This window comes from Dama dama, chromosome 25 (assembly GCF_033118175.1).
Source record: "Dama dama isolate Ldn47 chromosome 25, ASM3311817v1, whole genome shotgun sequence".
Taxonomy (NCBI): Eukaryota; Metazoa; Chordata; class Mammalia; order Artiodactyla; family Cervidae; genus Dama; species Dama dama.
The window spans coordinates 13195204-13217694 of NC_083705.1; the positions used below are offsets into that span (position 1 = coordinate 13195204).

Genomic DNA, 22491 nt, shown 5'->3' on the forward strand with positions numbered 1-22491 from the left:
GGTCAGGGGAGCTCAGAGAGGAGGGAGTCTGGACCTGTGTGTGTGCCTGTCGGTGTCAGGCCCTGAGCCCTAATACGGTCTGATTTCGCATTTAAGTGTTCAGGACACCCCATGAACAGTGGGTGGGGGTACCCCCATTTAATCCATGGGTTCACAGAGGTGAAGTTATCTACCTGAGTTCTGTAGAGAAGTGGCAGGATCACAAGTGGAAAACGAATCATCTGACTCCGAAAGCCATGCTCTTTCCATCATTCTGTCCAGTCCTCCTCCCCTCCTTCCGAGTGGTGAGGCCCGAATTTGGAGGGTGCCATGGAGATGGGCTGTAATTCCCAAAGTGGTTCCCTTGGTGAAGAATCCACCGGCAATGCAGGAGACTGCCTACAGCACAGGAGACCCGGGTTCGGTCCCTGGGTCAGGAAAATCTGCTGGAGAAGGAAATGGCAATCCACTCCAATATTCTTGCCTGGAAAACCCCATGGACAGAGGAGCCTGGTGGGCTCCGATCCATGAGGTCACAGAAGTTGGACACGACTTCACAACTAAGCCACAACCACATACAGAGATGGGAGCCCAGCTCCCCTGAGCCTGGGCAGGCCCAGCCTTCCCCCAGCTGGGAGTCCAGGTCATCAGAGCCACGGTCACCAAGTGAAGTGTCCCCTGCAGCCAGGATGAGTCGCCCCTCTCATTGAGGCTCCCGCATGTGTCTCCCGCAGTGTGAACGAGCTGTACGTCGATGACCCGGACAAGGACAGCGGGGGCAAGATTGACGTCAGCCTGAACATCAGTCTCCCCAACTTGCACTGTGAATGTGAGTATTCCCAGCACCGCTCTGCTCCGCAAGGCACCAGCTGTAGACAGTGCTGTGTGTGCGGAAATGGTGAGGTAAGTCGGGACGGCAGGTGGATGACAAGCAGACAGCAGCAGGAACCTCTCCCTCCCTGCTTTTAGTGGAGTGCCACATGCATGCGCTTGGAGGTTTCTGGGAATTAAAAACTACATTTAAGAAACTGCCAACAATTTACCTCTAGAGAGTAGCCAGGTTGAGGTAGGGGTAGGGTGTCTCTGAGGTCAAGTTCCCAAGAAGCAAAGCCTAGATGTTTTGTCAGTGATTGAGTGAGAGAGGGCTCCCAGGAGGAACCTGTAAGGGCATGAGGGAGGTGAGACGCCAGGCAGAGGTGTGTGTTCTGCTGACGTCTGAGTGCAGCCTGATCCCGCGGGGAGCTGTGGCGTGTGAATGACGTCATGGTTTGTCCTGCCTGGCAGCAAGGGGGGCTGGCCTGTTGTTATCCATGTCCTTGACTGATGGCTACAGAGTGGTGTGCGGGGAGGGCCGGAGGCCACGTAACCTCCCAGGCAATCCAAGGCATGGAGACCTGCAGCTACCCAGGAGGCGTCACCTGGGACAGGGTGAGCGCAGAGTTGTTAGCCGCGGGAAACATCCCCTTCTACTTTGCACTCCTTTATGTGTCTGGGTGCGGGGCTTTTGTTTGTTTTTGTTTTTTTAGTACATGTGCTGCCCAAGTGAGCACTTTTTAAAAATATTGTTTCAAAACCAAGAGAATGAATTAACCTGTATAAAACAAAGCTCTTTGGGATTCTGGTTTAGGGATCAGATTCTAGCTCCTTTGCTTACTGAAACTGTGTGGCCCTGGCTAAGGTGACCCCTCCAAGCCTCATTTTGTCAACTGTAAAACAGGCATAGTGCTATCTCTTTAGAAAAAAATATTACTTATTTATGGCTGTGCTGGATCGTCATTGCTGCGCTCGGGTTCCGTCTGCTTGTGGACAGCGGGGCTACTTTCTAGCTGTGGTGCATGGCTTTTCGTTGCAGTGGCTTCTCCCATTTTAGAGCACAGGCTCCAGACCCACAGGCTTCAGTAGTTGGGGCCCCCGGGCTCTAGAGCTCAGGCTCAGTAGTTGAGGCACACGGGCTTCAATTGTCCCTCGACATGTGGGGTCCTCCCAGACCAGGCACTGAACCCATGTCCCCTGCATTGGCAGGCGGATTCTTTACCACTGGTCCCCCAGGGAAGCCCAACATAGTTTTGTCTGTGGCTTGTTGTTGGAGGCTCTGAGGAGCTGGTTCCTAGATCTGTTCATGAGCAGGCTGGGTTTCCAGCTGCCCCTCTGCCCCAGCCTGGCGCTGACCCCATGCAGACCCTCCACCTCCTCCCACACACTCCCTTCCTCCTGAAGGGCAGACCGTTGGGTGGGTCTGTGGCAGAGATAGGGAGAGATTCAGCCCTGTTACTGCTTTTGGTGAGAATTACATCACAGTGTTGAATCCACAGTGGGCCCCGAGCCAGGGAACCTGTTGAAATGGGTTGGTTTTATTTTTATTTTTTCTCTTTCTCTCAGAAAAATACTTGGTCTGGCAGCTTCTCATTCGGGAGTTGGCCATGTCTCTGGAACAAGGAAATTCTTAGGCCGAGGACTGGGACCAGCAGGGCAGGGGTGGGAGGAGAGGTGGTTCTAGGCTGGGTTCCAGCCCAGGAGGGGCTGAGCGACCTCAAGCTGCTGGTTACGCCGACCCCGGAGCCCTCCCCACCCCTCCAGAGCCCCACACTCAGACTTTCCTTTAAGGAACTTCAGATTTGTGTTATAGAAAAAAAAAAATGCATGCTCATCATTGTACCTTTGGAAAATCCAGAGTGGCAGAGAGAGATGCAATCGCCCATAATTCCACCCCCGATGACAACATCAGTTGACATTTGACGCCGCTCCATCTGGTTGGCCTTCCATTCCCTGTGCTTCTGAACATGGCTGAGATCATGCTGCCTGTGCAGTCTCATATCCTGCTTTCAGAAATAATATTTTTCTGTTACACAACTAATACAGGGATACCTTTAAAAAAAAATATGAGTTCAAAATACAGAAATAACATTAAAAAAAGTAAAAGAAACAAGTTCATTCCACATGCCAGCCACCTGGAGGAATCCTCCTCCCACCCCTGTGTGTCTGTCTGTCTGCAGACATAGGTCATGTTTGATGGTTGTTTTGTTTTGTTTTTTAACATAATTGGGACCAAACTGCAGGGGACCTTTCTGAGATTTCTTGTTTTTTCCATCTGTATCTTGGGGCTCTTATGTTACTCATAATATTGGTAAAATAATAAGCACAGCTGCCGTTGATTCAGCCCTTGCTCGGGGCCAGGCCCTGTCCCAAATCCCTTGGTTGTGTGAGCGCACTGAGGTAAGAGGTGTTCTCGCAGAGTGGCCAGAGTCTGGATCCAGACTCTGTGGGTTTCTGTCCAAGCGCCATTGTTTCGTAGCTGTGAGATCTCAGGCAACTTACTTAACCTCTCTGTGCCCCAGTGTCCCCTAGTTTAGGGTGGGTCTGATGATAATATCTTCCCCACAGGGATGTTCAGAGGGTGTCTTTTCATGGAAAAGACACTTGGAAGAGGGTCTAGCCCATAGTCAGTTCTGTTTTAACTTTTTTTAGTCATCACAAGCCTAGGAGGCACAGAGAGGTTGGCTAACTTGCGCGAGGTGCCGTGGCCAGCAGGGGCAGAGCCGGGAGCCCCAGGCAGGACGGGACACCCCAGCGCTCAGGCTGCCTCCCCGCGTGTGGGCTGAGCTCTCTCCTCACCCCCGCCGCACGGCGTCCTGGAGGGGCTGTGCCGCTGACCAGTCCCCCGCTGGTGGGCAGCTGGGTTGCTTCCCGTCGTCATGATTCCAAACCGGGTTGCCCGGAGCCTTGCATCTCGTCTCGATGCCCATGCATCTGGGGGATGAGCTCCCCGGGGGTGGAACTGCTGAGTCAAACTGAGACCTGCTTGCGTTTCCTTTAATCCGAACATTACGACATCAGCATTTCCCACATACTACAGACCTGGGAGCATCATTTTTAATAGTGCATCACACTCCCTTATATGGATGGGCCCTCTTGTCCTTCCGTCCCCCATTGAGGAATACAGGGTTCTTCCCATTTTTCCTTTTTTTTAGGAAAAAATAGCTCACTGAAAATTGCTTCCAGCTGCTCTTTCTCTGTATCACAACCTGCTTTCTTAGCTTTCCTGTCAAGGCCGTCTCTGCATCTCCATAGTTTACAGGGACCCCGCACCTGCTGCTTAGACCATCTCAGGGAATACAGTTGGCCTGAGCCTGCCCATTTTGCAGATTGGGAAGCTGAGTCATAGTAGGTGATGGAGAGTCACATCGGAGCCAGAACCAGTACTCCAGGCCCCAGGTTTCCCTTCTAAGTGCGCTGAGGAACTCAGAAAAGTGCCCTGCTGGGGTCCAGCCTTAGCAGGATCCAGGGGACACCCTCAGGATGAATGGCGTCGGCGAGAAAAGGAGAGAGAGAGAAGACACATAAGACCAGCCTTGATAGGGCCAAGTCTGCGAGGGAGAGAGAGAGAGAGAGAGAGAGAGAGACAATGACCAGACGGGGGTGCTTGCAGGGTCTGGCAGAGTCTGGCAAATCTTTATTTTTTTACCGTAGCTTTATATTCTAAGTTAGTACATTTTTTTGTTTGTTTGTTTGTTAGTACATTTTTAAGGGGAAGATAGTTTAATATTACATCAGCTTATCCTTCATGAAACCAGGGTGTTTTCTGCAACTTCTTTGTGAGAGTCTTATACATTATCTTCTGGCCTTGGGGCCTATTGACATTTTGTGACCTAGGTGAAAGCAAAGCTGTTTTCTGTAATCTATTCTTTAATAAACACAAAGGTCAGCCCTTTTGCAGAAGTTATCAGTTAAATTTATCTAAAAGGTTTACCACACAAAGACTCTGCAGTTCCGGTGAGGCAGCCCCTGTTTAGCATTCCTGGTTAAGATGAACAATTCTAAACTCTTATTTTTCTAAATCTTTAACTCTAACCAGTTTTAGAATAATATTTTTGTGTTCTCTAATAGGGCTTCCTCACCCCCCAAAGGGCTCTGTGCCTATTAGGGCCTTTAGTGAGATCAGGTTCTTTATGCTGTTCATGATTAAGGTGTTGTGAGCAGTCATGTACATTAATACGCATTTGCCAAGCAGGCTAGAATGCCAGCAAAGGGGTCTAAATTGAAACACTCCTTTCATCCTGGATAATCTTATAGGATACCGCCTTCTGGGGGACATGTTGATTAAAGTTCTAGGTTGATTCTGTTTGGAGAGAAATCGGGGAAGGCCTTCTACCTGTGTCACAGAAATTAGGGAGTAGTCTAATATAGCAAGCATCAGAAAGACAGAGATCATCTTGAAGGTGAGCGCCGGGGCAGCTTTTCGAAATTCCTGAAGTCCTGATCTGCCTTGCTTGTCAGGCCTTCTCCTCATGACCTTGTCATGGGTGGGATCTCGTGTGCTGGCTCCCGGCAGTGCCCATGCCCCTAGAGGGCAGGATCAGGTAAAGGAAGGTGTGAGCTGTGAATGAATGACTGCCTGAGCCTGAATGATGCCCAGGGGACGCAGAGACTGAGATGTAGTAAGTGCTGACGTCCATTAGGTACTTGCCACCTACTGAGCACTAGGCGCATTGTAAGCATTTTAAACACATATTAATTATCTGACCCTTGTGATTCTCCAGGGAAGCTTTCATTATTATCCCTACCCCTCCTCACCCCATTTACAGGGAAGGAAACCAAGACATGAGAGGTGAAGTGCCTTAGCCAAGGTCGAAAGCTGGTAAAAGGCCAGACCAGGATTAAGACACCTTCTAAGCCTGGTCCTCCGCTGTCCCCCTGCAGCCTCGAGGCTAGCAGAGTCCTCACCCCTGCACCCTTAGCTGCTGCCTCCCCCGGCTCTCTAGCTGGCGCTTGTAGTGGCACGGGACAGGAACGCTGTGTGCTGCCTCACTCTAGCTCTAGCCTCCCCTTTCTCCTCCTCTCTGTGACTCTAGACTGCAGCCCTAGACTGTGAGCTCCTGGGTGGCTGGGGGCCCTGCCTGGCCATCCAGTGGATGCATGAGGGGTCTCTGTTTCTCTGGGTGTTCGTGACTCTTCTCTCCTTGCCCTATGCAGTGGTCGGGCTCGACATCCAGGATGAGATGGGCAGGCATGAAGTGGGGCACATCGACAACTCGATGAAGATCCCGCTGAACAACGGGGTGGGCTGCCGCTTCGAGGGGCAGTTCAGCATCAACAAGGTAGGAGACCTGCCTGGGCCCCTCTCCCCTGTTCCCCCTCCCCACCGTCCCCTTTCTCCCTGGAAACCGGATGGTGGAGCTGGGCACCCACTCGCCCTCCCTCCCCAGGCCCCTGGCAAGCTCAGGACCCGCGTCTAGGTACCTGGCCGTTCTTGCTGAGAATCTTGAGTGGGGTTTTCAGACTCCCTGAGGTTTGGAGCCCCAGCTGACCAGTTGAGGAAGGAGCTATTCTTCTTCCCAGTGTGGAAGGAGGGAGTGGTGAGAAGTTGGTGGGATTGGCAGCCCTGAGCCCGAGTGTGCATCCTTGCCCTGCCCTCTCTTGGCCAAGCAAAGGTCTCCAGGTCGCTCGGGCCATCTTAACCTCAGTTTTTAAATCTTTGGGCTGAGGATGTGATGATGATATGACACCATTCACTCCACAAAGTCTTTGTGATGAGTAAATGAGCTGTTACACATTCATTCATTCAGAACACTTGCATGGAGCACCTGCTGTGTTCCAGGGTGGGCTGTCCACTCTGGGCAGTGCCTGGACTGGGGGGGCAGTGTTCCTGCCCTGGCAGGGCTTCCATTCTAGTGGAGGAAGGCAGACAGCGTGCAAACTAAAGAGCGTTTCAGTGGGTGGTAAGTGCTGTGATGAGGAGTGAGGCAGGGGAAGAGTGAGAGGGGATGGGCTTGAAAATACCTGGTCAACTCCAAAGGGCCATTCAGGTATCGATGCTGTTCTGTCGCTGAAACCAGGAACTTCAGATCCTAAGTTAAAGGTGTCAGCACAGTGCATTTGGGCAAGTCGGGGAACCCCCGAGGCGGCCAGCACTCTTCTGGGCTTTTGATGTGTTATTGCAGTGGAGCAACAACGATGAGGGGGCGCCTTTTTACACATGAGGAACCTGAGACCCAGAGAGGTTAAATATCTCAGCCAAGGTTGCACAGCTGTCTCCATGTCCCCCAGCTCTCCTTCCCAGTCGCAGACAGACTGAGCCCCTGGCTTTTTTTCACAGTGCCGTCTTCACAGGGCACACGGACTTCTCTAGTTGTGCAGGCTCTAGGTCTGTGCACGGGCTCCGGGGTGCAGTGCCTCAGTAGTTACACTGCATTAGCTTACTTGCCCCGAAGCATGTGGGATCTTAGTTCCCCAACCAGGGATCAGACCCAAGTCCCCTGCATTGGAAAGTGGGTTCTTAACCACTGGACCATCAGGGAAGCTGTTGAGCCTCGGTTTCCGCCTGCCCTCCTGCAGCCTCTGCTCAGATGCCCTTCTCCCTGCCATCTCAGTCAGAGGCTGCAGACTCACTGACCACACCCAGCCCCAAAACAAGTTACATGTGCCCTGTAAGAGCGTTCAGATCCGTCAGAGCCAATGTCAAAGCCTGGGCATCCAGATCTCTGGCTTTTATTTTACTTTTTTAATAAAATTTTTATTATTAAAAAATTTCAAATACAGAAAAGGGGAAGGAAGACTATAACCCCCATACACACATTCCCATCATCCTTCTTTAAGAACTATTAACATCTGGTCAATCTTGTTTTGTCCATACCTCCTCCACTCTCCAACTCACTCACTCTAGATTATTTAATATAGACATTCATTGTATCATTATATCTGTAAATAATTCAGTATTTGTGTAAATACTTCAGTGTGACTACAAGGATTCTTTTTAGCATAGTCCCAATGCCATCATTATGCCTAAAAAATAATCTTTTATTATCATCAAACATCCACTTGGTGTCCAAATTCCTCCAATTTTCTAAAAAAAATGTATTTTTTTGTGATATGTTCAAAACAATAATGACAAGGTTCACACATTGCCTTGCGTTTGGTTTGGTTCATGTTTCTTAAATCTTTCTAATCTATACTCTCTGTATATATGTATATTTTTACATTAATCTTTTTTCCACCTTTATTGAGGTATAATTAACAAATTTAAATTGTATATGTTTATGTGTAAAACATGATGTCTTCATTTAGTCCAGTTTTTAAACATGGCTGCTCATTAGAAATGCATCTGGAGCTTTGGAGAAGAATAGCAGTACCTGGGCATTTGTGTTTTTCAAAAAAATTCAAAATAATCCTGTTATGCATCTGAATTTTAAAAAGTAGACTCAGGTTTTTCTATTAAATGGTAGTTTTAGTGATACAGAATTCTATTATTTTCTGTTGACTAATCATGATGCAAATGGTATTAAGTGAATGATAGTTACATAATCACAATAGTAAAAGATGTTTATCGGTTTTCACAATCAATACCCAGACAAAAAACAAAAGATAATTACGATTGCAAACCATAATGGGAACATGATTAACCTAACAATATAAAATAATTACATACAATTGGGAGGTTAAGTAGAGTGAAGTGGCAAGTAGAACTGCATACATGAACATGTTCTCATCCACTCAGCTGGCCTATGATTTTGGTTGGTACACTAAACCTATTTACAGTTAAGGTGATTATCGATACGTATGATTCTGTTATCATTTCCTTAATTGTTTTGGGTTTATTTTGTGTAGGTCTTTTTCTTCTCTTGTGTTTCCTGCCTAGAGAAGTACCTTTAGTATTTGTTTTAAAGCTATTTTTTTGGTGCTGAGTTCTCTTAACTTTTGCTTGTCTGAAAAGTTTTTGATTTCTCCATCAGATCTGAACAAGAGTCTTGTTGGGTAGAGTATTCGTGGTTGTAGGGTCTTCCCTTTCATCACTTTAAATATACCATGCCATTCCCTTCTGGCTTGTTGGGTTTCTGTTGAGAAATCAACTGATAACCTGATGGGAGTTCCCCTATATGTTATTTGTCATTTTTCACTTGTTGCTTTTAGTATTTTGTCTCTAATTGTTGTCATTTTTGATTACTGTGTGTCTCTCTGTGTTCCTCCTGTGGCTTATCCTGCCTGGAACGCTCTGCTTCCTGGACTTGGTTTAGTGTTTGCTTCCCCATGTTAGGGAAGTTTTCAGCTATTATTTCTTCAGATATTTTCTCAGATCTTTTCTCTGTTTCTTTTCCTTCCAGGATCCCTATAATGCAAATGTTGGTGCATTTAATATTGTTTCAGAGGTCTCTTTGGCTGTCTTCATTTTTTTTTTTTTTTTTTCCATTCTTTTTTATTTATTCTGTTCTGTGGCAGTGATTTCCACTATTCTGTTCTCCAGGTCACTTATCCTTTTTTGTGCCTCAGTTATTCTGCTATTGATTCCTTCCAGTATATTGTTCATCTCTGTTTGTTTGTTCTTTAGTTCTTCTAGGTCTTTGGTAAGCATTTCTTGCATCTTCTTAATCTTTGCTTCCATTCTTTTTTCAAGATCCTGGATCATCTTCACTATCATTATTATGAATTCTTTTTCTGGAAGGTTGCATATCTTTACTTCATTTGGCTGTTTTTCTGGGGTTTTATCTTATCCCTTCATTTGGTATAAAACCCTTTGCTTTTTCACCCTGCTTTACTTTCTGTCATGTGGTTTTGTTTCCAGTCACTGCGGGATTGTGGTTCTTCTTGCTTCTTCTGTCTGCCCTCTGGTAGATGAGGCTAACAGGCTTGTATAAGCTTTTTGATGGGAGGAACTGGTGGTGAGAAAAACTGGGTCTTGCTCTGGTGGGCAGGGCCCTCCCTGCCCAGTAGAACTTTAATTCAGTTACCTGCTGATGGCTGGGGTTGCTCTCCCTTCCTGGTGGTTGGCCTGAGGCACAGGCTCTATGGTAGGGCTCATGGCGACCTCCAAGAGGGTCTCCGCCAAGCGACCCCTTCCCGGGCTGCTGCTCCGTGCGCCCTTGTCCCCTCCGTGAGCCGTTGCCCACCCTCACCTCCACAGGAGACCCTCCAGCGCTAGCAGGCAGGTCTGGTTCCGTCTTCTGCGAGGTCACTGCTCCTTCACCCTGGGTCTTGGCGCACAGAAGACTTTGTGCTAAGACTGGAGGCTCTGTTTCCCCCAGTCCTGTGGAAATCCTGTAATCAAATCCCACTGGCCTTCAGAGTCAAACTCCCTGGGGGTCCCCAGTCCCTTTGCAGAGTCCAGATTGGGAAGCCTGACATGAGGCTCAGAAGCTTCACAACAATGCCAGAACTTCTTTGGTATTGTTCTCCAGATTCTGAGTCGCCTACCCATTTGATTTTATCATGATTGCACCTCTCCTCCCATCCTGTCATGGCTGTTTCTTTATCTTTGGACACGGGGTACCTATTTCTGTGGGGTTCCAGCATCCTCCCATCAGTGGTTGTTCAGATTTCTGGCTTTTAAACGTCGCGCTGAGCCTGAGTCTCATTGGAAACAAGAACCTGGAGCTAAAGCCCCCCTTAGTGTGCCCCTTACACTGCATGCGCCTTTGATAGCGTGCCCCTTACACAGCGTGGCCCCTTACGCAGCGTGCCCCTTACGCAGCGTGCCCCTTACGCCCTTACGCAGCCTGCCCCCATACGCAGCCTGCCCCCTTACGCAGCGTGCCCCATATGCAGCCTGCCCCCTTACGCAGCGTGCCCCCTTACACAGCGGGCCCCTTACACAGCAGGCCCCCTTTGACAGCGTGCCCCTTACGCAGCCTGCCCCGTTACGCAGTGTGCCCCTTACGCAGCATGCCCCCTTATGCAGCGTGCCCCTTACGCAGCGTGGCCCTTAGACAGCCTGCCCCCTTAGATAGCCTGCCCCTTTAGACAGCCTGCCCCCTTACGCAGCATGCCCCTTACGCAGCGTGGCCCCTTACGCAGCGTGCCCCTTATGCAGCGTGCCTCTTATGCAGCGTGCCCCTTAGATAGTGTGCCCCCTTAGTGTGCCCCCTTAGCGTGCCCTCCTTCCTGCAGCCCTGGCTGGATGACTGGGCGGCTCAGCGCACATGCTGGGGATGACTGGACCTGTCTCTCTCTCCATGTGGTCCCTCCATGTGGATTTCTTGCATCACAGCTCCGTTCTCCTTAAATGCTAAAGCAGAGACTATCACTGCTGCCACATTTTATGGGTTAATGGGAGTTAGCTGCCAGCCCAGGTTCTACAGTGGAAATACGGAGGGACTGGGAGCAATACTCAAGGGTGTGGGTGCTGGGAGGTGTGGTTCAAGGGCTCCCTTTGTAGATCAGGTACCACACAGGGTCTTGGCTGTGCCCTGTGACTTGGATTTATGGTGCGTGCGATGGGACCCATTTGAAGGTTTTAAGCAGGAAAACAGTGCAGTTGATTTATGCTTTAGAATTGCACTACCCAGTACAGTAACCTACAGCTCCATTTAAGTTAACTTTTTTTAAATTGGGTAAAATTCAGTCCCCCAGTCTCACGTGCCTCATTGCAAGCGCTCCAAAGCCACACGTGGCTAGTGGCTACCATATTAGTGCAGATGTGAAACGTTTCCATCATCAGGGAATGTCCTCCTGGACAGCAGACCTTTAGAAAGATCACTTGGGCATCTACATGGAGGTAGACTGGAGGGGGCCAAGAGCAGAGGTCACAGGCGATGCTTGTGGCAGTGGTATTGGAGAGAAGGGTCCAGACCAGGGAGGTGGAGTCAACAGGACTTACTGATCACTTGGTTGTGGGTGGCGAGGGTGAAAGTGGAATCAAAGAAACCTCCTGGGCTTTTGTCTCGACAGCCAGGCCATCCCATTTTCTATGTATTGAAGCTTAGAAAAGCATGGATTCTGTGGGAGTGTGGGCTGGGACTCAGTCCATCAATTTTGGACACGTGTCCTTTAGGATTCTCACTGGAGGCATTAAATTGGAAGTTGAGGGGGTGCTTCTGGAGTTCATTAGAGAGGTCTGGGCTGGAGATATATATGTGGGAGTCATCTAAACAGATGATGTTGCCTGTTGTGGGTCTATGTCAGCGCCCCTCAAAGTGGGGTCCCCAAGTTACACCAACATGGATGGGCCCAGATGGTTATCATACCAAGTGAAGTAAGTCAGAAAGAGACAAATACTGTATGATCTCACATATATGCGGAATCTAAAATATGACCCAAACTTATCTACAAAACAAGAACAGACTCACAGACAAGAGAACGGACTTGTAGTTGCCAAGGGGCATGGATGGACTGGGTGTTTAGGATTAGCAGTGAAAACTATTACAGATAGAATGGATAAACAGCAAGGTCCTGTATAGCACAGGGAACTATAGTCAATATCCTGTGATTAAACCATAATGGAAGAGGATATGAAAAAGAATGTATATATGCATAACTGAGTTACTTTGCTACGCAGCAGAAATTAATACAACTATATTAATTGTATTAATTGTTAATCAACTATATGTCAATAAATAAATAAAGTGGGCCCCCCAGCAAGAGCAGTACCATCACCCAGAACCTGTCATAATGCCGATTCTCAGGCCCCACATCAGACGTACTGAATCTGTGTTGTAACAAGCCCTCCAGGGAGTCCTGATGCCACTCATGTTTGAGAATCATTGGTCTAAGCTAGATTACCTAGGGAGAGGTTGTAGAGTGTTCTAAACCTGGGGTCCACATACGCCCCAGAATTGCAGATCAAATTCAAGGATTCTGTGAACCTGGATGGGAGAAAAAAAATGACATGTTATTTTTATAAGTGCTAAACTCCGATTCAGCACTCTCTTCTGTGCTGAATGTAGGCAATAAGCCACAGTAGCATTAGCAGCACCCATGACCCTGTCACCAATAGAAATTGCTGTACGTATATCACATTAATATGTCACAGATCATTTTGAGATGCTATTTATACTCAATCACAGTTTTGAAATTACAGTCATTAGTTGACTTGCAACCAGGTCTTGTTATTTGCTGCATTAATAAAGAGGCATGTGCAAATGTTCGATCTTTCTCGTTACAGTTTAAAATATTATTTCTTTACTCTATGATTCTATATGTTTTAAGCACTTGAAACATTTGAAGCAATTAAAATGTAGATGTTGGCAGACTGACAAAGGGTCCATGGCACCAAAAATATAAGAACCTAAGATCTTGATAAGGATGCAGTTTGCAGACCGATTTCTGGTGCCCACCAGCGTTTAGCAGTGGGGAGGAAAGGTAGAAGGAGCAGCCAGGTAGGTAGGAGGAAACCAGGGCTGAGTGGGCCCTGGGATCTGGAGGAGAACGTAATCAAAGAGGAGAGCTGGTGCTCCAAGGACGGCGTGGACCACTGACCCACGTGCTGCAGGGAAAGCCCCCACATGGGAGAGAACAGGACCCCTGCACAGCCGGGTTCTTGGGATGCTGGCCACAGTGGAGGACGGGCCTCGGGGATGAGGGAAGGCCAGTGGGCACAGGGCAGGGAAGTGGGTGAATGAGTGGTGGGCCAGGCTCTCGCTTCGTGTCCAGTGCCCTCTCTCTCTGCCCACCTCTCTGCCTGGAGAATGGCTGCTGCCTCACAGGTCTTGACACGGGTCCCTCAGGGGCACCCTCCCTCCCCTCCCCCACCATCATGGTCCTTATGTTGCTCCAGTCCTTTCCACATTCTGACTTCTTTGGACCGTTGCTTCCCCTTCCCCCAGCTCATTCATTCATGCACCCTGCTCCCGGGTTCCTGCTGTGTGCCTGGCCACACATCTGGCCCTGGGATGCAATGCCGGGAGAAGCGACCGAGGCCCCTGCTCTTGGAGGCACTTCTGGTCAGTTACAGGGTGACAGGCAAACCCTCAAGCCAGGGTGTCATTTCGTGAAGCAGCTGGGGAGAGAATGACGTGAGTGTTACAGTGGAGGAGGCCCACTGAGATAGAGTCAGAGAGGCCTGTCTGTGGGGCGGAAAGGTGGATGAAGATGAACGAACCACACACACACACACGTCCCTCTTGTGGAGGGCTCCCTGGCGAGGGGTGTGAGCACATGGGTTACACAGATATGGACACCCCAGATGGTGGGCAGGAGGCAGCACGCTTACTCAGCACCCGGGAGAGACAGGAGGATCTCCTGGGACTCAGCCCAGCGCCACACCCTCCCCAGCTTGGCAACCATGCCCAAGGCTACAGGCGGCTCCCCTCAGCAGGCTCTGATGGGTCTCCTGCTGGCTCTGGCTGAACGAGAACTTGCTCTTTGGGGTCAGACAGACCTGTGGCTGAGAATCCTAGCAACGACATTCACTGGTTAAAAGCCTAGGCAATTTTAGCCTCTCTGAGCCTCAGTTTCCTCATCTGTAAGATGGGGATAGTGATACTGCCCTCACAAGTCGTGAGACGTGAACAAGTTAAAATCTGTAAAGTGCATGTCGCAGTGGGGACAGGACAAGTCTTGGTGCCCTTCCCCAGCTGGCCTTATCTCCCGTCAGTGGGGTATCCATGATCTCATCAGCTGGTACCTGCCGGCACTCCGGTGCAAGTGTGCTCATGAAGTGTGCAGGGATGACATCCAAGAAGCAGGTTTTCTCTGGTCAAGGTGGGGCTGGGATTCTGGAACAGGGCCACACCAGCCCTCACCTCTTGGCAGTCGCTTATTGGGTTCTCACCTGGCCCTTCCCCACCGTTAGCTTACTTGGTCCTTGCAGCGGTGCGTAGGAAACAGGCGCAGCTACTCTGTGACCTGCTAAAGGGCCAGGAGCCAGGATCTGAAGCCCAGCCACCTGGCAGCAGGCTCCCGGCTCTGTCTCCCGCAGCCCTGCTCCGTGTGGCTCCCAGCCAGCATCTCGGCCACAGCTCAGGCCAGCCTCCTGTGGAGGGCTAAGGGTTTGTGCCTCCCTGGAGCGCTCAGTCAAGGGGTGCTCTGATGAGAAAGGCACCTGTGCTGACGGTGAGGTCCGCAGCACCCCCACCCCCCGTATCTCCCAGCATCCGGTTCACACTTGCCCCGTGGGCCCTTATCCATTCATCAGGAAGTCAGCCAGATCCCAGAGTTGGCATGTTTCAAGCAGCCCCCAGCCATGCGGACTCCTTGCTTAATCACCCAGCCCCCCAGGAGGACAGGATGGCTCGGCGTTCTGGGGGCCTGGCTCCATCTATATGTTTTGAACGCCCATCAGAGACACTGACGTCGGTTCCTAAGTCACAGCTCTAAAAGCGTCGTCTCTGCTTTCTTCAGCCCAGCGTGTGCTGGTGTGAGTCAGCCACCTGTGATGGATTCCGTGCCGAGGGGGAGTGGGTTACTGAGTCACAGCCTTGCGGGGCAGCCGCGGGTGGCAGATGCGCGGAGCCAGCCTCCTTGACTCACTTGACTCTGGGCGCGTGAGGCCCAGGCTCCAAGCCCAGTTCCGAACCGTGCCCACGGCCCTGTCCACAGGGGGCCCCTTGTCGGTGCCTGGAAAAACTCAGAAGGATGCATGCCGGATGCTATCAGGTTCTTACTTTTGGGGGCAGCAGGCAGTGGGACTTTAGTTCTAATTTTATCACGTGACATTTTTTGTAGGGAAAAACATATTTCCTGGTGGCTCAGACAGTAAAGAATCTGCCTGCAATGCAGGAGACCCAGGTTCGATCCCTGGGTTGGGGAGCTCCCCTGGAGAAGGAAATGTCTACCCAATCCAGTATTCTCGCCTGGAGAATTCCATGAACAGAGGAGGGTGGCAAGCTGCTGTCCATAGAGTCGCAGAGAGTCAGATGTGACTGAGCAATTTTCACTTTCACATCTAGATATTATTTATTTAACTAAAAATGAAGGTTAAATCACTTTTAGAATGCAGTAGGATGTCCACCCTGTGCCCATATACATTTTTTCTCTCTTCCAGAAGGGTTGTTCTCTCTCGGCTCGAATGTGTTCATGCCATGAAGCCAACCCAGTAACACCTGCCGTCAGTTTTGTATTCCTCGTCTCATTTAACCCTCCCACAACCCTTTGTGGTTATTATTCCCATTTTCCTGATGGGGAAACTGAGGCACAGGCTGGTGGGTACTGATCTTGCTCAGGGCCCTCCAGCTAGGAAGTGAGGCCAGACCAGAACCTGTGTGTGGCCCTCAGCTGCTGCCCTACCATTGGGTCCCTGAAGTGGGCAGCGCTGTCCGGCCAGGGAGATCTTGCCAAGCTGTTGTTCTGTTCCCCCAAGCCAGGCCCAGCTGGTTGCCCCCTCCTCCAAGCAGCCCAGAGCACACTTGACCGTGACTCACTGAGGCCGGGCCATGCTCTGTTGGCCTGGTTCTTCTCCTGTCAGTCCAAAGATCAAGTCCCAGTGAAGACAGGGATGTTGCTGCAAGAAGCCTACAGCTTTATGCTGGAGACAGGCGTGCTTATAAAATAAGCGGACTTTGATGGACTGGTGGGCTGGTGGATGCTAAGCCATAAGCTATATTCCTTCCTCCAGTGCAACTTTTTAAGTTTTTGTTGAGCTGGAATAAAATAAGCCCTGAGTTTCTCAGTGTTAAGCAGCCCCACCTCCCTCTTGTGCCTCTGTCTGTCTCCTACTGCGGCCACTCCCCCAGGTCTCCGCGGGTTCATTAATACCGAACTCTTCTTGTTCTTCACACGTGCCCGCCGACCAGGCAGTTTCTGACCTCCACACTTGTTCACGCCGGTCCCTCTACCCAAATGCCTTTCCCCCTTGTTCCTGACTCATCTTCAGAGCCTTAGCACAGGGCCTTCTTGTCCCTAAGAACACCCCCAGATGAGTTGGGGGCCTTCCCTCATCGCTCCCACAGTCCTTGCTTCCCTCTGGACCAGTGTGGTCAGGCAGTCACATTTTCTGTCCTGAGTCTGTGTCACAGCAGGCCAAGGGCTCATCCCGGGCCCGGCTCTCATCTAGGTCATCTCCCTGAGCCTGTCACCTCCTGCAGGACTGGCACCTCCTGAAGGGCTGCCTCCACATGGCATCAGCCCAGGGCTGCTGAGGTCAATCGCCCCAGTTTTGACGTGTGACAATAGCAAGTTTCTTCACTGCTCTGAGCCTCGGTTTCCTTTTCTGTAAAACAGAAGTTGTTATTCAGTCGCTCAGTCGTGTCTGACTCTCTGCGACCCCATGGACTGCAGCGCGTCAGGCTTCCCTGTCCTTCACCATCTCCCGGAGTCTGCTCAAACTCATGTCCATCGAGTCGGTGATGCCATCCAACCATCTCTTCCTGTGTCGTCCCCTTCTCCTCCTGCCCTCAGTCTCTCCCTGCATCAGGATCTTTTCCAATGAGTTGGCTCTTTGCATCAGGTGGCCGAAGTATTGGAGCTTCAGGTTCAGCATCAGTCCTTCCAGTGAATATTCAGGAGTTACCAGGTGCCAAAGCCAAAAGTGCTGTTTCAAGGATTAATGTCATTGGTTCATTCTTTCATTCCTTCAGTACATATTTATTAAGCACCTGCTCTGGGTCAGGGTCTGGGGAATACAGCATCAGGTCAGGCACAAACCCTACCAGTGGACTTTCTATTCTCGTGGGGACACAGATGAGAACAAGTTGAGGGCAAGGTGGCATGTGCTACTGAGTGCTTTAGCAGCATCAGGGGCTTGGGGGGTGGGCGGGGGGCTCCTGGAGCAGAGGCCAGAGGGAGAGCCATGTGGAAGAGGGTTCCAGAAGGGCGTGCAGCACAAAGGCCAAGATGGTACTATCCTGGCACTGTTCCCGGGGCAGCAGGGAGGCCGCTGTGACCAGAGGGAGGAGGCAGAGCAGGACGGGAGGATGTAGCTTCACCTCGAGGATGGATGCCTTGGAGGGTCCTGAGCAGAGGCGAGCGGGGACCAAACCCAGGTTCCAAAGGTCCCCACTGGCCACCGTTGGGGAAGGCCCAGGGGAGTGAAGGGTGGCAGCCGGGAACCCAGTGGGGACGCTGCTGCCGCATCCAGTCTAAGGAGACAGTGGAGGAGGGGTCAGATGCTGGGCATCTCGGGAGTGGAGCTGGCAGCATTTCTGATGGGCGGGGCATCCGTGTGAGAGGAAGACAGGGCCGGGGTGACACCGAGGGCTGTGGTCTGGGCAGCGGGCAGGAGGGAGGCCCCAGGAGGCTCCGTGGCGGCTCCCCGGTGCCGCTCTGAGCAGACAGTCATCCCACAGCCCCGCTCACAGGCTGCGCTCGGCAGGGTCTCGGCACCAGAGGGGAAAGGGGGGCCCTGCGGTCTCACCTTCAAGGGCCCCCAGCCTGCAGTGATGGCGTAGAGGGGCTAGTGGTGGTGTCTGGGGTGTGAGGACGCTTCCTGAGTCTGCACGCCTGCCCCCCGAGCAGGGAGCAGCCAGGGAGCTGATGATGGGCGGCTGCGTCTCTGACTTGGTCGTTGGTCCTTCGCCAGGCGCCCAGCTGGGCCCTTCACATGCCCCCTCCACCCCACAGCCCGGCCACCCCCTCCAGTGGGTGCTGTTAGCACCCTCTTTCCGCAGACGAGGAGTCTGAGGCTGAGAGAGAGCCGTGTCCCACAGCTGGGAAACGGCCAAGCTGGGGTGCACATCCAGATGCAGCCCAGGTGAGGGCCTGTGCCCAGCCCGTAAGCTCTCATCTCTCCCCCAGGTCCCGGGCAACTTCCACGTGTCCACACACAGTGCCACCGCCCAGCCGCAGAACCCGGACATGACCCACGTCATCCACAAGCTCTCCTTCGGGGACACGCTGCAGGTGAGCGGGCCCCAGCTGGTGTGCGTGCAGGAGGGCATCACCGCCTCCTCCGTCCTGCTCGGGCGCCGAGAGACGCCCTGCAGAGGGCCACGCCCTTCGGGCCTCTGCTCCACCACACGTCCCCCGCCTCCCTCCCGAGCATGGCTGCTGGGTCACCACCGCACTCGGAGCCTCAGCTTGAGACGGGGCCTGGGAAGGGGACCGCCGTTCACGGGCAAGTCCCCAATGCTGGTGCTTTCTCTGCGCCAGGCTGGCCTCGGGAGGGAGCGGGGCACCGCGTCTGACGGCCAGGAGCCGGGCCCCGAGCAGGGGTCGGCCTCGAGTGCGGGGCCGTGTCGGCTGTGCTGTCAGCGCCCATGTCCGCTCAGGAGGCGTGAAGGAAGGGTCCTGACAGTCCTTGTGATTTTGATGGGAAGGGCCACATCCGGCAGGCCCGGCCCAGCAGTTTCCTGCCCGGGATGGCAGATGCTGACCTCCTGATCTCTGCTGGCCACGGGCAGGCTGCTGTCCCGCCCTCTCTCCTCCGCCCCCGGCACCGCAGCGCTGAAGGGGGAGGCTGCTCTGCCCTGCGGGGCAAGGGGGGCGTCGAGGCTCAGAAGGGGACGTAACTGCTGCAGCCGCGGTGCTGATCTAGCCACCCCAGCTCCTGCCCCAAGGCTGGCTCGGTGACAGTCCCGTTTTGTGGGTGAGGTTGCTGCCCTGGTGCCCTCCAGGCACGGTGATATGTGCACGGGGCCCAGGTAGGCACATGAGCGCATGCACACACACCATTGTGACGCCCATGTGCACACACGTGTGCTCACATGAGCAGACACACTCAGCAGACACACGCTGAAAGGTGTGCCCTGACGCACATGTGGTCGTGCGTGCACGCTGAGAGCACACGCTGAACACGCACCACATAGGCACACACTCAGGTCTTACACAGCACACACTGGGGCATGCAAGCGTTCTTGTAGACACCCCCTGAACCAGAGCAGTCATCCCTGGACACACACATATACTCACCATTCAGAGAATCACACACACACACACACACACACCACCCAGAGACACACGCACCCAGACTGGAACGTCTTACATACAGATCCACAAGCACACGCGTGCCCCCACTGCCCCCTCACATGTTCGTGCCACACGTACTTGTTGAATCCTTGTGTGTGCTGAGCACCTTCCTTCTCAAGCACCATCCTCTTTACCCTCTCAGCAGCCCCAGAGATAGATGCTAGATGTTGTCACAGAGAGGGTACAGCCTGGCGCAGAGCCGGGCTCTGAACCCAGAGTCTGCCCTGGGGCCACACCGTGGGCCACTTCCCGCGCGCTCCGTCTCACTTCTTCTCCCTCCACATTGCTCCCGCTTCTTTCCTGACACCTCTGCCCTGCCAAGTTGATCAGCGCCTTCCCAGGCTCTTTGGAAGCCCCAGAGGTTTTCTTCTTGGAGGTGAGGCTTTGGAGCAGAGCAGGCAAGGTCTCTCTGGGCCAGACTCGCTGTCCACATACTCTGGGAAGCACAGCCTGTCCTAGGACTGTGGACCCTGCCTGAAGGCGCATTCACACAGGCTTCACACCCACAGCCTCCCATCTTTCCGTTTAAGGAACTGCTCTGTGGTGGTTCCCCCGCCTGCCTTTCAGGGTTCGGATCCTGGCTTCACCACTTATTAGCTGTGTGACCATGCACAAATTATTCTTGCTAAGCCTCAGTGATCTTGTCCGTAAAATGGGAAGAGTAATGGCATCTTGCTCATAGAATTGTGGTGAGGATAAAATAACTTCACGCACGTGAAGCTCCTGAACTCTGAGTGAAGCCTGGCTCAGAGTGAAATGAGCGGTGCCCTCACTGCACACCAGCCCCTGCCGGGTGAGATGCTGCCGGCCCACAGCGGCTCCCACGGCCGCGGGGGAGACAGGCGTGGGGTGCTCACCGCCCAGCGGGACGGGAGCTGACCAACCCCAGGCAGGCGGAGGGCCCACAGCGCTCCATCTGTGAGCGCCGGGCAGCATCCCAGCTGCCCACCCAGTCAGCAGATCCTGACAGCGAGGGAGGTGGTCACTGTGAGCCCTGGTGTGCACATGGGGAGGCTGAGGCCGGAGTCACGGCCCAGGGTCACGCGGCTCCCTGGAGGCACCCCAGAGTCCAAACCCCGCCTGGGCAGCAAACCACAGTCCTTCCTCGTGGGCGCTGTCGACCCCTCAGCCTGCAGCGTAGCCTGCACTTGCTCACTGGGGACCAGTGTTCAGATGCAGCCTTGTCGAACCCTCACAAAACCCCCTCAAGGATGCTGGGTGGCATTTATTTTTCCTGAGGAGGACACGGGCTCAGAGAGGTTCAGTAACCTGCCCAGGGGCATACAGCTTGAAAACTAGGTGTGTCTGGCCCCAGGTCTTCCTTGACTGTGCCTCAGAGAGTTATGGATTCAACAGACCCCAAAATTTCTGCTCTGCTCCAAGCTTTGTGTGAGGCCTTGGGGTAACAGCAGTGGATTCTTGCCCTCAAGTCAAGAAGAGACTAAGTGTAAATAAATGTAATTACAAGGGACAAGAGAGGCATAGGATTCTGGGCAGTGATGTGGAGATGAGGGCAGGGTACTGCCCAGCTTGGAGAGTCAGGGAGGGCTTCCCTGAGGAGGTGACATCCAAGATGACATCTAAGCCAAGCACTGCAGGGTAAGAAGGATTTGGCCAAGCTCAGGACAGGGGACATCTTGCATGTCACCCCTCTCCTAGAGCACCCATTCTATGGCACATCCAGCCAGTCATTATCATATAAAAGACCCTCAAGTTCAGTTTCAGGGAAAAAAAAAAGTGGATCAGCAAGTGCCCGTGACATCAGAACGGGGTTCTTCTGTACATGAGCTGCCAGAGGCTCATCAGAGTCCGCGGAGAGGGCTCAAAAGTGTCACCTGGAGCGGGGAGCAGGGAGCTGGGTTTTAGGTAAAGCGCGAGACCCATGTTAGATTTAGGAAGGTGGGGTCTGACCCGGGTAGGTGGGTATCATAGGAAGAGCACCCACCTGCCTTGTGGAAGGGGAGGCGAGGCTGCAGGCAGGGAGGTGAGGGAAGGGCTGCAGCCAAGGGCAGGAGACAGGAGGGGGGAGAGGAGGGACAGGAGGAGGGAGAGGAGGGACGGGGGACAGGAGGAGGGACAGGAGGAGGGAGAGGAGGGACAGGACAGAAGGAGGGAGAGGAGGGACAGGGGACGGGAGGAGGGACGGGACAGGAAGAGGGAGAGGAGGGACAGGGGATGGGAGAGGAGGGACAGGGGACAGGAGGAGGGAGAGGAGGGATGGGGACAGGAGGAGGGATGGGGGACAGGAGGAGGGAGAGGAGGGATGGGGACAGGGGGAGGGAGAGGAGGGACGGGGGACAGGAGGAGGGACAGGGGGCAGGAGGAGGGATGGGGGACAGGAGGAGGGAGAGGAGGGATGGGGACAGGGGGAGGGAGAGGAGGGATGGGGACAGGGGGAGGGAGAGGAGGGACGGGGGACAGGAGGAGGGACAGGGGACAGGAGGAGGGACAAGGGACAGGAGAAGGGAGAGGAGGGACAGGGGACAGGAGGAGGGAGAGGAGGGACGGGGGACAGGAGGAGGGAGAGGAGGGACAGGGGACAGGGGGAGGGAGAGGAGGGACGGGGGACAGGAGGAGGGAGAGGAGGGATGGGGATGGGGGAGGGAGAGGAGGGACGGGGGACAGGAGGAGGGAGAGGGATGGGGACAGGAGGAGGGAGAGGAGGGATGGGGATGGGGGAGGGAGAGGAGGGACGGGGGACAGAAGGAGGGACAGGGGACAGGAGGAGGGAGAGAAGGGATGGGGACAGGGGGAGGGAGAGGAGGGACAGGGGACAGGAGGAGGGAGAGAAGGGACGGGGGACAGGGGGAGGGACGGGGACAGGGGGAGGGAGGAGGGAGGGGGGACAGGGGACAGGAGGAGGGAGAGGAGGGACGGGGGACAGGAGGAGGGACGGGGACAGGGGGAGGGAGGAGGGAGGGGGGACAGGAGGAGGGACAGGGGACAGGAGGAGGGAGAGGAGGGACG

The 22491-nt window shown here is 53.1% G+C and overlaps 1 protein-coding gene across 1 annotated transcript in view; it reads left to right on the top strand.

Annotated features, from left to right (window-relative positions):
* Positions 1–22491, top strand: part of ERGIC1 (endoplasmic reticulum-golgi intermediate compartment 1) — a 113499-nt gene that overhangs the window by 68792 nt on the left and 22216 nt on the right. Inside the window, exons 4-6 of the mRNA XM_061129483.1 lie at positions 714–808; positions 5950–6074; positions 18355–18459. Coding sequence (XP_060985466.1) covers positions 714–808; positions 5950–6074; positions 18355–18459 — 325 coding nt within the window. The remainder of the gene's footprint in view (positions 1–713; positions 809–5949; positions 6075–18354; positions 18460–22491) is intronic.